The 14,261-nt window shown below is 38.9% G+C and overlaps 1 protein-coding gene across 3 annotated transcripts in view; it reads right to left on the bottom strand.

Moving 5' to 3' along the window:
- LOC121321667 (DENN domain-containing protein 4C-like) overlaps positions 1-14,261 on the bottom strand; it is an 86,339-nt gene that overhangs the window by 15,608 nt on the left and 56,470 nt on the right. For all 3 annotated transcript variants that reach the window (XM_041260666.1, XM_041260661.1, XM_041260671.1), the window contains 11 exons: positions 13,475-13,620; positions 12,385-12,423; positions 11,283-11,413; positions 10,830-10,965; positions 10,137-10,343; positions 9,412-9,540; positions 8,227-8,374; positions 7,446-7,592; positions 4,428-4,553; positions 3,217-3,357; positions 513-1,603 (listed from right to left, as the gene is read on the bottom strand). In XM_041260666.1, coding sequence (XP_041116600.1) covers positions 513-1,603; positions 3,217-3,357; positions 4,428-4,553; positions 7,446-7,592; positions 8,227-8,374; positions 9,412-9,540; positions 10,137-10,343; positions 10,830-10,965; positions 11,283-11,413; positions 12,385-12,423; positions 13,475-13,620 — 2,441 coding nt within the window. The remainder of the gene's footprint in view (positions 1-512; positions 1,604-3,216; positions 3,358-4,427; positions 4,554-7,445; positions 7,593-8,226; positions 8,375-9,411; positions 9,541-10,136; positions 10,344-10,829; positions 10,966-11,282; positions 11,414-12,384; positions 12,424-13,474; positions 13,621-14,261) is intronic.

Genomic DNA, 14,261 nt, shown 5'->3' with positions numbered 1-14,261 from the left:
TATCACACAAGGAGACTTTGCTTGACGCACTGTCCTTTTAAAAAGTTATTGTTTACGTTTGATTCAAATGGGATTTATAAAACAGAATTTCAACATTTTGCTTTTTAGGAAAGGACAAATGTTCTCAAATGGGGCGAAAGGGGGCTCCAAAAAAAAAAAAAAAATCTAAATCATTGGTCATTAAAACAAAAGCAGTTTGGTTAGAAGATTTTCTGGATAACAGACGCACATTTTTAATGCAACTATTATTAGGTTTGTCTATTTTATGGCCTTTTTGGTCTGCAAAACCCCAAATTAACACTTTTTCACATTTTTATTTTATTGGTAGCAGGTAGACTTGACATTTCATCAAAAGATACTCCCTTCTTAAGTAGTTGTTGTACTTATGCTCTTGGAATCTCTCTACTTGTAAAAGGGTATAGCGTGAGCTTAACTAGGCATTCAAGAATATGGCCAAGTGCTGGGCAAAAGGCCAACTCCTGCCAAAAAACTAGACAATACACAGGACTAACCTCATCATCTGAATAACTATAGGCCGACGCCACGGCTCCCCACACTTTGCTGGCCACGTTAGCTGCTTGTTTCATGCTTGACTTGAGAACATCCATTTTGGGTCCAGAGAGCAGGTGGTCCATCTTTAGGCCAGAGATGCTGTTCATAACAGAGCCAAGAGAGCCATGCTGGGAGGAGCGCACCAGAGCAGAGAGGGAACTAGAGCGCAGATTCTGGGCCCGGGTGGGCGTCTGGCTGGAGGTCTTGGGCTTCCCCGTAAATGTTTTGGACCGTGTCACGGCCGGGCTGCGCTTGGGTGTAACAGAGGCTGTCTGCGGGACGGCCTCAACGGGCAGACTGGACCTGCGCTCAAGGACTGCTGTTCCTGAATTGGCATCCTCCTGCTTCACCTGCCCCTTGTGGAGCTCCATGCTGGTGGACTTGACTCCTAAGGGGCTCTTTAGGTTCATGTACATCTCAATCTCATCTGCAAGGTTTCTGGAGACCACAACAGGGACAATCTTCTCCTCGCTCTGGGCCGATATGGACTCCACACTCTCTGACCACAACAGAGACAAGGGATCAGCTCCTTCCTTCACATCCTCCCTCTCGACAGGCTTTGAGTGCAAGCTATTTCGCTTTGATGGGCCCTCTTCTATTCCATCCCGGAACTTGCTCCTGAGCACCATCATCTCTCCCATGTCCACCAGGGGGCCTGTCATATTGTCTACCACATCACTCTCCACGTGGTCCTCTGAAAGTTCCAGCAGCTTAGAAGGCATGTTGCTCTCTGTGTCATTCTCCTGCTCCCCTATTCCTTTGAAGGACAGCTCTCTTTTGGCTTTGGTGCCGGTATCTGCAGGTGGCGGGGTTTTGGTGCTGGACAGGGCTGCAGCCAGGATTTTGGCGTCGGCACCCATCTTGATGGCGATCTCGTCAGGGCTCATGTCCAGGCTCCCCTTCTTCATCAGCATACCTGCCCGGCTGTCTGTGCTGAAGCTACAGCTCCGCTCTGTAAAAGCTTTCTGCCGCTGCTGCTGTTGCCCTACATCACTGGGTCTGCGGGGAATCTTTGGCGCACCCTCTTCAACAACAGAATCCTCAATGGGACCTGGGGAAAGAAGTGAACAGCAGCCCTGGGGCTTTACCAGCCAAATCAAACAGAAAAGAATGTGCTGTAGTCACACAGTTGTACATCTACATCTAGGTTCACTGTTTCTGGGCAACCCATTAGGGGCAGTAAAGCAGCAAGGAAAACCACAGATTGCTTAAGTAAAAGCTGCAGAAAATAAATTCATCTTTTGTCTATATTTAAAATAAGAGTTTAATGCAGTAAACCTTAAATCCTAACTGTCTGTGAAGTAAATTCTATATATGTTTCTGTCTTAGAAATTCTAAATACTTTCATTTTCTGGGTTTTTATTTTTCTAGTGTGCCTTTGCACTTCTACCTTCAACAACAATATGCGTCAGTGTACAGGGGATTTCCTGAAATACTGGTTGTATTCTAGGAAAGGTACTGCATGTTGATTTAAAACGAAGGCCAAATCTAAAGCTAAATAAAGCTACTGTAAAAACAAAGGCAATTAAATAAGACGGTATAAATTATGCACTGGCTAGTCATTACAAAGATATGCATATCTATATACAGTACTGCATAATATATCAAAACGTAAGGAAATACTTGTTCATGTGTTGCTCTGAATGGATGGAAATTGAACACCGACATTGTTCCATAAGGCTTACAGAGGTCAGAAATTCTTCACGCTGATGCATGCGTGTAATTTATGCTTTCTCAAACGATTGTGCAACACATTCAAACTGGGAAAGCCACAGAATTTGTAATGCAGTTTCCAAGGCAATATATAAAGTACTGCCATAGCACACTAATACATAGCTTAGGAATTACATAATTTACTAATTTTTGCCAGTACCTCACTTTTTTGCGACAGGTCAAAAAGGAAAACACCTTAATGTGCAAAATACCAAAGCACAACCAGAACTGGGCTTTTACCTAAATTTTCATAAAGGCCCATCCAATGAGACTATGTTTGTCTGGAAGACCAGAATATTTTCTTACTGCACTTACAGAATGGATTATATCAAGATAGCATATCTGTGCAAAAATGCAGAAAGACCCACAGTGCACGTAAGCAGTGATAAGTGGACAGCAATTAAATGCAACAAGCCAATCAGATTACATGATGAAGTAGTTAATTGTATCATTTTACCTGTTAAACCTGGAGTGGAATGGCCCACCAGGACCGTGACCGATCAGTGTTAAGATTAAGCAGCTATTTCAGCATTTGAAATGCTTCAGTATACTACTGCCGGGAATATTAAATATATCCAATTGAACAAATAAATTAGATCAATTATATTAATTGAGAGCTTAAATTGGAATGAAAACCCTGCAGGAGCCATGTTAGTTTGTATTGCATCCACAACTTCAAGACACGGGGTGGGGGAAAAAAAGACACTAGCTGAAACATTTAGTTTCTTACAAAATTGTATTTTGTTATGTATTGCATCATTAATAAAATAATAAAACAGAAAAAAGTCTACTGAAATGCACAGCCTGCTACCTGAACTTATGTATACATTTATTACATGAATAATAATCAAACTGTTTCAATGCAGCTATCCAAGTGCACTGCTCCAATGTTACTCTGTGGGTGTCTCCAGTATCCAATATTACTTCAGAAGCAGCTAAACCAGGACTTACCACTGCTGGCTCTACTGCTCCCACTGTCAAAGCTCCCAGAGGATAGTTTCACAATGCTGTGTCCACAGGCTGGCGAGTCTATGGGGCTCTGGGGTTCAGTGACAGACAATTCATCTCCACAGGAGCTAGCCACACCCTCTCCTGCCAATAGACAGCGGTTTTACTTTTTTACTATCTTAATGACCTCAAAATGGTTGAAAATAAAACAGCATTATTAACAGCAACATTGTCAAGTGATGGCTATAACACTGCAGAAACTATGGTGAATCATGTATAGAAAAAGTGTCTTAAAATATTTAAAGGGCGCAGCATTACAATATTAAAAGAGTAAGAGTACATTTTTTACAGCTGCTTTTCTTTTCCTTTTTTTTTTTTTTTTGTTTTTTTTTTACTGTCCCCTCACTTTTGTTGATAAATCTGTGTTAAGATGCACTGAATTGTGAAGGAGCTGCTCTTTGTTCTAGTTGCCTGTCATAGATATATGGCGTGTAGGCTAGATCAGCCATATTGTCATTATATTAGAAAAACCAGGCCCATCTACAGCACTGCAGTGCCAGCAAAACAAAATGAAACCTGACCCGAAGTGACAGATCACTACATGGTTCTGGTTCTTACTTCTTTAGAGACACTGATCTAGCCTAATCAACATGGATCTATGATAGCCAACTAGAAGAGAAGTTTCTAGACTCAAAGCTCTATTGCACGGCACCCAAGACAGCACTCACGTAATGACTCTATAAAGTCTAGTGGAACAGTAACAGTATTTCAATAGTTATCTTTAAGCACTAGGACCCCTTGTATGATTTGCAATGCTCCTTGATGCTCAAGGAGTTTGATTTAATGTACTGTAAAGGTTTAAATGAAGCACACAGTGAACACATGGACAAATCATATTTTACATGTATTGAATTTAGTCTTCCTATGTCTTAGGTAAATTATACACTTTAGCTAAGTTTGGGAGCCTTAGATTAATACATTAAGACTTTAACGTCAGACTTAGAACCAAAACCATTTCTAATTTCATAATGTTTTATTAGTTTTTAACATTTATTCCATGCCAGGTTTAACTCGATTGACTGTTTATCATTATTTTGTATATACTGTATCTATGTGGTTGTGTTTTATTTCACAATATAAGCTTTCCTACACACTCTCAGTTGTGGGTGGGTGGTGTGTACACTATGCATCAGAAAGCTTACTGTAAACATTACCATCTTTCTTTGCTTTGGTTTTGCTGGACGGGCCTGTCTTCAACAATGCTATAGCGACCATGGCTCCATCAGAGCAGTCCCTTCTCAGCTCATCCTTGGAACCATATCCCTGGTCAGACTGAGCCCCTGATGCATGGAAAACACAAGGAGCAGTTGAGCGTTTTTCATACAGAACTTTGTGTTTTACATTAGTGATCATGAATATTGCATTGCATCATCTGCCACTTTTTTCAGAACAAAATATGAAACTTTTACAAATGTTATCATTTAATGCCTAATTGGGACATGTATATGCCAGGATATTGAGAATGTCCAATCCTATATTGCCTCTGTTCCCTGTTAGGGGACAAAACCCTTTTTTCTCCCATCATCCAGTTCGAATTACCGGTACATATAAAAATGTCAAAGTTTAGAAAACAACTTTTAATTGAATAGATACAATCAGGTTTTCACAACAACTGACTGCATCATCACAACATAACACCAGGTGGCACCATCACTGACAAAAGAAAAATGAAGCTCAGAGGAAACTGTTTAGCAAACAAGCCTAATGCAGGGGTGTCCAAAGTTGGCCCTTCCACTCCTGGTCTTTGTTCCAACCCTATTCTAAATGACTTAATTGAACCAATTAAACTTCCATCCAGACCTCTAAACAGTTCATTTTCTAAGTGTAGCTGTTAAACCTGGAGTGGAATGGCTCTTCAGGACCATGCTTTGACACCACTGGTCTAAAGGAAATTGACACAGGCTCAGCTTTAACTTGCAGAGTCTTAGCAGAATTAACATCAGCAATAATTTTGCAGAATCTACCATATAATCTTCAGAACACCCTGGAGAAACGAACAAACCATTGGCAGCTCAGTCCAGCGCTCTATAGAACACATAAGAAAGCTTCCTGCTTGTTTTTGCCACCCACAGGTAAGCAGTACTGGACAGACTGCAACACAAAATTGCAGCCAGGTTAGTCTTTTACAAGGTTAGTACTTATAAATGGTGAGGTCATTATGAGGCTGTAACCATGTGCCTATGGCCGTGTTTTTAAAACTTCAGAAAATATCGGTTTCACTTGTGATAAATACAGTTCATACCCAATAGAACTTGTCTGGATATACCCTACCCTGGATTAAAGTATTCCGTTCCCTTGCACATACAAACGGGGTCTGGATACCAGCTAACTGGCCTGTACATCCCTGAAAGCAATATCCCAGTAGACATACTGTATTCCGCATAAATATCCTCAAATTAAAATAAGAAAACTAGCACAGCTTTGAGATATAGGCAAACCTTGGAATACACCATGACACAGAAACTACAAGAGGGCTATTACCTGAAGCACTTCTACTTAAGAGCAGAACAAAACACTCCCCTCCCATCCAAAGCTCCATTTCACACACGTCTTTGCGACAGCCAAGGACACATGCAGCACTAAAAGAGACAGCACAGAGAGCAGAAGCAGAAACACAAAAGTAAAAGAGAGGGACTCTTTAGTAACAGACAAAGGAAAGAGCCTTAGTGGAAAAGAAAAGCAGTTAGGAAGAAGCTGGGCCAAATATGTAGAGTAAATAAGATGATATCACAGGCTTGCAAGATACCAAACATTGAAAAAAAGGCATCTTATACATTTTACTACGTTTTTCAGTATTACTACATAAATCGACTGTTGAGAATTTCGGTAGGAATTGATGCAATTCTGGTTTTTAGTTGGATAATGCCCTCTAGATAAGATGCAAGACAGGTTAATGAAACACTATGTCATATTGACCTCAATTACGGTTCGCAGCATAGCGTGCTGGACTTCATCATTTTTATATCTGGCCTTGGCTACCACTCTAACCATGTAAGACACCAACAGTTCCAGACCATTGTCACACCTATACTATGCTTGGCTTATTTGAATTATTGTACGCCTTATGCTTGTCTACCATATTTGATTTATTTCAGGGTCTGCGAAACAAGCTGGTAATGTCTTTTTGCAGAATCTGAAACAATAAATGATTTCCCTTACAGCTTTTTTTTTTTTTTAAATAAACTTCACATGTGGACAATATTTTGAAACCCATAGAACAAGTAATAACATTTCAGAAAGGTTTGTTTTAGTTTGAACCATTAAGATACAGGTCATAGAGAAACATGCTGGATTGAAGCACAGGAATGGAAATACTCCTCCTATTGCATAGCCGTTTCACCATTTCCAGGTTTTAATATGTGCTTGATTAGCCCCAGTGTATAGGTAACAAGCTCAGGTGTGTCTTATTAAACTCACTGTAAAACCAGGGATGGATCAAACTGCTGTGGAATAGGAGTCTTATTTCCACCCCTGAGGCAGTAGGTTTATCACATGCCGTGGCAATGTGAGCTTCCCCATATTCATCCCTAAAGCTTGAATTAGTGGGATGGCTCTCTAGGGGGTAAGGGTCAGTTTGGTCTCTGCTATAGAACAATCAAAGCTGTCTTTTTCTTATTGACTGTACAGACCGCAGTGCCATGAACTCCCTAATAAACCACATACCACCAACTGTGTACCACTATGTTAGGTGAAATAATCATATTACAGCCCCAGAATGCAATGTGCCCATGTGCATCTGCAGCTGTCTGGCTCCAGTTCAATATATTGTTTGGTATCATCATCGCATCCTAAAGCGATTCCTTTCAACTGTGGAAACCAATTCTTAATGAGGATGTTGCTGACTATTCTCTTTGTATAACGGCTGATATGTCACAGTTACAAGTCATAGCTGAGATTATTGAGCTTATCAGTGGAGACCACAATCACAGGTGTCTCAGCTCAAACTGAAGGCCTTGACTGATCTCAATGGGAAAATGATTCCCATCCCTGTATGCAACATCATTGGCTATAGTGGTCATTGTATATTTTATGACATAATACAAAATAAAATAGTAAATCATATCTTTCATAACTTGTTACTAACCCACCAGTTGTAAGACAGCCACGAAGCATAATTTAAAAACACTACATAATTGCAAGCTGCTAGTAAATGTTAGTGGATGCAGCAGTACCTGTGCTGCAGTGTTTGTCAGTGGAGTCGAGCGTGATGAGGTTCCTCACAAAGAGCGTGTGTTCTCCGCTGTTTGTGTCGTTCGAGCTGTCCACGCTGCCATGGCTCACTGTGTCACCATCGCTCCCACCTGCAGTGCCAACCGGGGCTGCACAGAAACAGAGGAGGTTAGTATGCATTTAAGCTTTCTAACAGTTGTCAGTGACTAATAAAAAAATATCCTGACAGCAACTACAATGGCTAAAACATTGTTATTCAACAGCCTACAAATTAGAGAGCTGGTCAATATTTGTTGCCAAACATTGTTACAAATATTTGTTACAAGATGTTTAAAAAAACTGAAGGAGACTGACAGCACTGGGTTGTGAAACCTGTTTTATTATTATTATTATTATTATTATTATTATTATTAGTCTACTTGGTTGTACGTTACAAGAAGATGTTTGTTTTGAGCTATTGCAGGCTTAGGGAGAAAAACCGGTAGTGCTAGTTTACCACAGCCACTACTGGTCAGGTGCCTCAAGGCGACTTCTCATAGTGGGCCCATGCTTCCAGGTTTCAGTAACTTGGAAATGTCCAATAATTAGGTTTAGCTAGTGAAAAGGAGAGTGGGTTGGTGAGAATTTTCAGGCCCTGATCAGGAAGTGGGTTACAGCGGTGAGGCAACATTCGGATTGGGTAGAAAAACAGGATGTTAACTGAATCTGCACTTCTGTTTGGATAGAAAAAGAAAAACAATTGTCCCACTTCATGTGTAAGACAGATAATATCCTGGTTGTTACCTGTGGTTACCAAGGCTGGGCTTTTTGAAGATGGTGTCTTTCCAAGTGCTTGTTTGAACTGTGCCACTCCACGCAACACGCTTCGTACCTTCGTCCACATAAAGTAACCACTTCTGTTCCTGCTCGGCCATGGGCTCTCCAACACAGCCTGGCAAGCGAAAACCAGTCAGTACAATATTCATAGGACAGCAGGAGTAACACAACATGGGTATTTTTGGGAACCAAACAAAAGGTACCACATTGAATGGCACCTCTGATAGACTGGTTAGTAAACACGATGCAAAATGGATATGAAAAAACGACTAGTGGTTGTGAAGTGGAAGAATCAGCCTATACATTGACTACCATTAATAGCATGCGCAAAAACCCCCCCAAAAAAACCCTTCATATTGTTTAGTGAAATAGACCAAGTGTTTTTCTTTTTTTAATTGACACATGTATATATATTTTTTCCTAAAACACAACCATCAGCTTTCATTACAATGGCATGTATTTCATAAACTTTTCAAAACATGTTATTGTGCTTAAGTAAATGCAGTTTATTTGAGCTCAAGTAAACTGCATTAAAACTACCGTTCTTCCATCAGAAGGCCTTTACAAGTGCACTGTGCTATACCCTATGCCATCTCTCAGGCGTATTGAAGCTAATCAAAATTGAGCAGTTACCAAATTTGGCTCCAACTCCACTGAAAACACATTTGTGAAGATATGTAATTGTCTGCTGCTGCGCCCGAGAGTAAGATTTGAAATTCTGCCAGCAGAGATCCCCATTGGAAACTACCAGTCGAGGATTTGAGTGAAATCACTAAGATTTCAAACCTTGGATTGGAGTCTCTGCCTTGACATATTCATAATTCGTTAAACAATTGGTGAACTACAGGCATCTACAGTATGTAGTGCCTTTGGTCCTGCACCAAGATACGCAACCTCTGTTTCACAACACAAAGCATATAAAGACGTATCACTAGTCATTGATGCCTAACGAATCTTTTTGCTCCATCAGCAAATAAATTAACAATGTTACGTGAAAATGACACACGAGTGTGTTGCATGTATGTATATCATCTGTATATATGAATAACTCAAAGTAATGCACGCAGGAGCAACATCTGATATACCCATTAGAGTATACTGGTCTTCCATACTTTTACATTCACTCTGCAGTTCGTGTTTTGTTTGCCTTACCTTGTTGTAATAGCCGTAGGTGATGGCGTTGGGTTCAACACCAGCATTTTTCATCTCAAACAGAACTCTCACTGCCAGCACTGGAAGCCCACAGATTCCACACAGCTGCATCACCACCCTGTAGCAGACCTGTAGTAAGAGGGAGGTGTCAGCCCAGCTTTCCAACACACTGGCAGACACATCATCTTATATTTTTCATTCATTTTTAACATAGTTTCCTTAAAAGGCGTCACAACTACTTTAATACAAATGAGTGAAATGTAACCACATTTTAGTAATACAATGCTTTTGATGTTGCTTTGACTGTAAAAATGTTAGGCACATATAGTCTATGGCACAGCTATAAATTCAGAATGAGAGCTGTAAGTATCTTAAAGTAGATGACCATGACTTACATCCACTGTATATGAACATACATAAATTGAATAATAACATCAAACTGAGCTATATCACAACTGGATAGGTGGTTCAAAATGTTAATAAAAATGCAAATGTGTAATACAGCTTTTAATAAGCCTTGGTTTCCTTCATTGGGTTTTGGTGGTTCCTCCCTTGGCTTTAATCACAGCCTGGCATGGTTTGACGCCCATAATCGAAAATCAAGTACATGAGTTCCAAGTGGAAAAATAGGATTTGTGTGATAATGCTCTAAATGAGATGGATTCTCATGGACCCCTGCTGTTTTAAAGGTTGACTGAAGTATCCTATAAAATGCATGGACTTGCCTCATCCAGGACCTCCACCTCTGTGTTTCTCATTTTGATGAGTACGTTGTACGCTTGCTGCATGGCCCTGACTTTGGAATGGGATACTCTCACATGGGCTGGCAGGCAGATGAACCACAAGCTGTAGCAATGGCTGAACAAGCACTTGGCCCAGAGAGGTGGGTTGGAATAAAACCTCTTAGCCATCTTGTGGGCAGATTTGATTTCCTGCAAAAACAATATATATTTAAAAAAAAAAAAAAAAAAAAATATATATATATATATATATATATATATATATATATATATATATATATATATATATATATATATATATATATATATATATATATATATAAATCTGTTCTGAAATGGTGATACATCTTCCATGCAACACAAGGAATGTTGGTCACAGGTTTTTAGGGGTTAAAGTTTGAACAATTTAATATGGAAATCCGATTTAGACAATGATGAACTAAAAATAAAGCCTTCTGTGAACAAAGTCTATTGTTCTAAAGATGCTCAAAACACCCGGAACAGTGCTGCAACATCCTGTCTCGCCTCATATACCGGAACTTTGAATTAGCCTGTGACCTTTATTTTACTTTTTGTTTTTTATTATTTCAATTCATGTAGTTCAGTCATCACAGCCCTTACTTCTACATGAACTTTAAAAAAAAGAAAAAAGCCTACAGAGCAGTTGCAGCGTCTCACCTGCTTGGTTCGTTTCGCCAGCAGTACTGGGCTGTTGCATAAACTGGCACCTGCAACCCGTCTGCTGATGCCAGAAGGCTTGAGTTCTATTGGTCTGTCAAAAAGCTCTGGGTCCAAACGGGGGAAGTTTTTATAGCTAAAAAAAAAAAACACAAAGAAGAAAAAATGCACATTGAACAAAATCAGACAGAATACTCCATAACAGCAGCAGCGATGCTTAATACTGCTACTACTACTTGTACTTTCTACAAATAATGTATAAAAATAACAAATTGTTGTAAACAAATCCACTATTGGAATGTAACTGTAGAAAACACCCTAACCAAGTTTAAATCACAGCTGGAAGAGCAATTTTATATATGTAAAACTATATACACAACAGGGAATGACACCATTCATTTTCATTAAATTAAACGTAAATCCATGGAAACGCAGATCGCTGTAGTGTATTACCTGTACTTGCCCGGCGGGTCAGGTCCGTCGGTTGCCGGGGGTTCAGGAGGCATCACAAACACTGTGTGTTCACTTTTCTGTGACTCATCCAGTTCGATCAGCCTAGTGTCCTCAGAGGTGTCAACATCAACCTGCACAGAACACAACAAAACAATATTGCACTTTATAAAGCCTTTCATGTGCAAGTACTGCAGCTGCCACTGCCTCGTTAATCTAATCTGTTCTGCACTTTCATTCACTATCAAATGTGCAGTTTTGTATGAAAAACACACCTCGACCCCTTCCACCGATTCTTTGTTATTAACCAACCATCTGCTTTTATAACATAAAAAAAGCAAAACTGTACTTGTGAACTGGAAATGTAGCCAATACTGCCATGTTATTTTCTGTGTACCAGATACAATACTTCTTTAAAAATAACTCAAAGGGTACCTGGGTAGGCCCAGGTGTACTCCATACAAGTTATTTTAGCAGTAATTACTGCTGACATTTACCTGGATGTTCTCATCAGTGCTTACCGAAGAAAGAAAAAAATATGCATGATGGATGGATTGCATTTTACTTTTAAGAACAAAACACATTAGACTTTAACATTGTTTTTTAGATTCAGATGAAATTGTGAGGTTGAATCTACAAAAAGTTATGGAATCCAGTTGTGTGAGCATGACAGAAAAAGGTTATACACCTCAGGTTTAAAGTCTAGTCTTAGGCACCTGCAACTCAAAAGTGCAGAATACCAAACAAGAACACATGTGTTATGCTCTCATGTACAGTTAAAACAAAGCAAATTTTATATCGCAAGCAGAAATCTATAATCATTATTTGTTTATTTAGCAGACGCCTTTATCCAAGGTGACTTACAGAGAATACGGTGGGTGAACTATGCATCAGCTGCTCACTTACAACGTCTCACCCGAAAAACTGAGCACAAGGAGGTTAGGGACTTGCTCAAGGTCACACAGCAAGTCAGTGAGTGAGCTGGGATTTGAGCCAGGGACCTGCTGGTTACAAGCCCTTTTCTTTAACCACTGGACCACACAACCTCCTACGACAGTTTAATGAAGTAAAAAATAAAATAAAATAAAAAAAAACATTAAACTACCTTTGCTCCTTTGTCTGTGCCTTTATCTGAAGGGAAAATCTATTAAAAAAAACAAAACAAAAGAAATATTCGGTTATTACAGGACTGACAGGGTCAGGAAGCTGTACAATACTAACAGCTTCAACACCTCAATTAAAACCAGTTTATGATGTCTGAATGCAACTAAAAACTGTCACAGGCTAACCTCAAATCAATTGAAAATCATAACCAATTTAACACATTTTCCATGTTGGTTGTTTTCACAAAGTACAGTTCTTTTAACACGTTTAGGTAGAGTCAGTATTTAGTTTTACATTAAAGGTCACCGCCTGGCAAAGTCAAGACTTGAATAAAGTTCGTGATTGCTTTAAAAGAGAACTTTAGTTCACGGTACAATACTCTGACTAATCCAAACCCACTGGGGCTGAATACATTAGTGATTTGTATAGATTAATCATCACATTCTTTACCATTCTAAAAATTCCTGACCTAGTCTTATGTTTTTTATACTTTTATTGCATCAAAAACCTGCATAAACCATTAGAATAAAACACACAAAGACAGCTGAAAATGTGTTCCACTCATGTCAAAATGATAAAGTTTCTGCAGTTTATCAGCATGCATTTTATTAGGATTATATTTGTCAGTTCAGACTAGCGGCATTCGGATTGAGGACAGTCTACTGCTTCTTTACTTTACAGCACAATATTTTACTGATTGCTTAGAAACCCTTTGCTATTATTTAAAACAGGCTTGGCCTTAAACAAATGATAATAAACCCACAAAGATATAGGGCCCTATTTAGCTACAAATGCATGGGGAAATAAATACAGTTTTTCTGAATGGAATACATTTGTTTAAATGGTATACAGCTATGAAGAAACTATCCAGCTTGAAGCCAGTAAACTATTGTTCTGAACAAGTATGAGGATATTGTTAATTATATTTATTTCAGAAAATTAGCCTTTGGTACATGCATACTTGTCTAACAATTGGAAAGATGCAGGCCAAACATTTGTTTACTTCATTTAATTTAAGTATTGAATGTTTTGACTTTTAAAATGTATTTATTGGATGTTAGTTTCGATTCCAATTAAACTAGAAAACTCACTTTTTCAATGCAGTCATCAAAAAACGCCAAGCCTGTGTCCTTGTCGCTCACAAAAGTGCATTCTTCAATGAAGCGGATGAAGATCTGGGTTTTCGTCAGCTGTGAATAGAATTTCTGATGTGCACGATCTCTGCTTTTCAAGAACCCTGGAGCAGGAAGCCAGTCGAGACGGGATGACAGGAGAAGAGATGAGGAAAGCATGCAGTTCTTAATGCTTTTTTCAGGCATGACTACATGCAAGACAACGCGATTCTCAATAACATAGAATCAGACACTTAAAAAATAGGTTGGATAATGGTTTTCAGTAACTGATTACCTTAGCTTGTACTTTAAATGATGTGAAACTTATTAAACACATTTGTGACAAGTACTGTAGGTTGATTACAAGATTAGAGAGGAATAAACAGTAGTAGTGTTGTTTTTGTTGTAGATGATTGTCTGAATCATGCTGATCAACAATAAGTTTATGAATCATAATTTCATTTTAATAAATCAAAATTGAGATAAAAATACACAATATGGTTTATATTCTACCTTCCTGCTAGAACAAACATTATTGTCAATTTTTTGCTTCCTAGAGGACATTTCATTGAAGTCCAAAGTTTACTATTTTTAAATGTCCACATTCTTTTTTAAAATATTGTTTATTTTCTCTTCCATTTAAATTATGTTTATAAAACAGACAATAAATGTTTGTCTTTTTAGGATGCCCCTGTCATGTAAAGAAACAATGTCTGTTCTGTGAGACACTTCCTGCTACTGAGCTTAAACCTAGTCTTCAAAGTAC

This window comes from Polyodon spathula, chromosome 1 (assembly GCF_017654505.1).
Source record: "Polyodon spathula isolate WHYD16114869_AA chromosome 1, ASM1765450v1, whole genome shotgun sequence".
NCBI classification, from domain to species: Eukaryota; Metazoa; Chordata; class Actinopteri; order Acipenseriformes; family Polyodontidae; genus Polyodon; species Polyodon spathula.
Note: the sequence above shows the minus strand (reverse complement) of the source record. Positions and strands in the feature narration are given on the sequence as shown.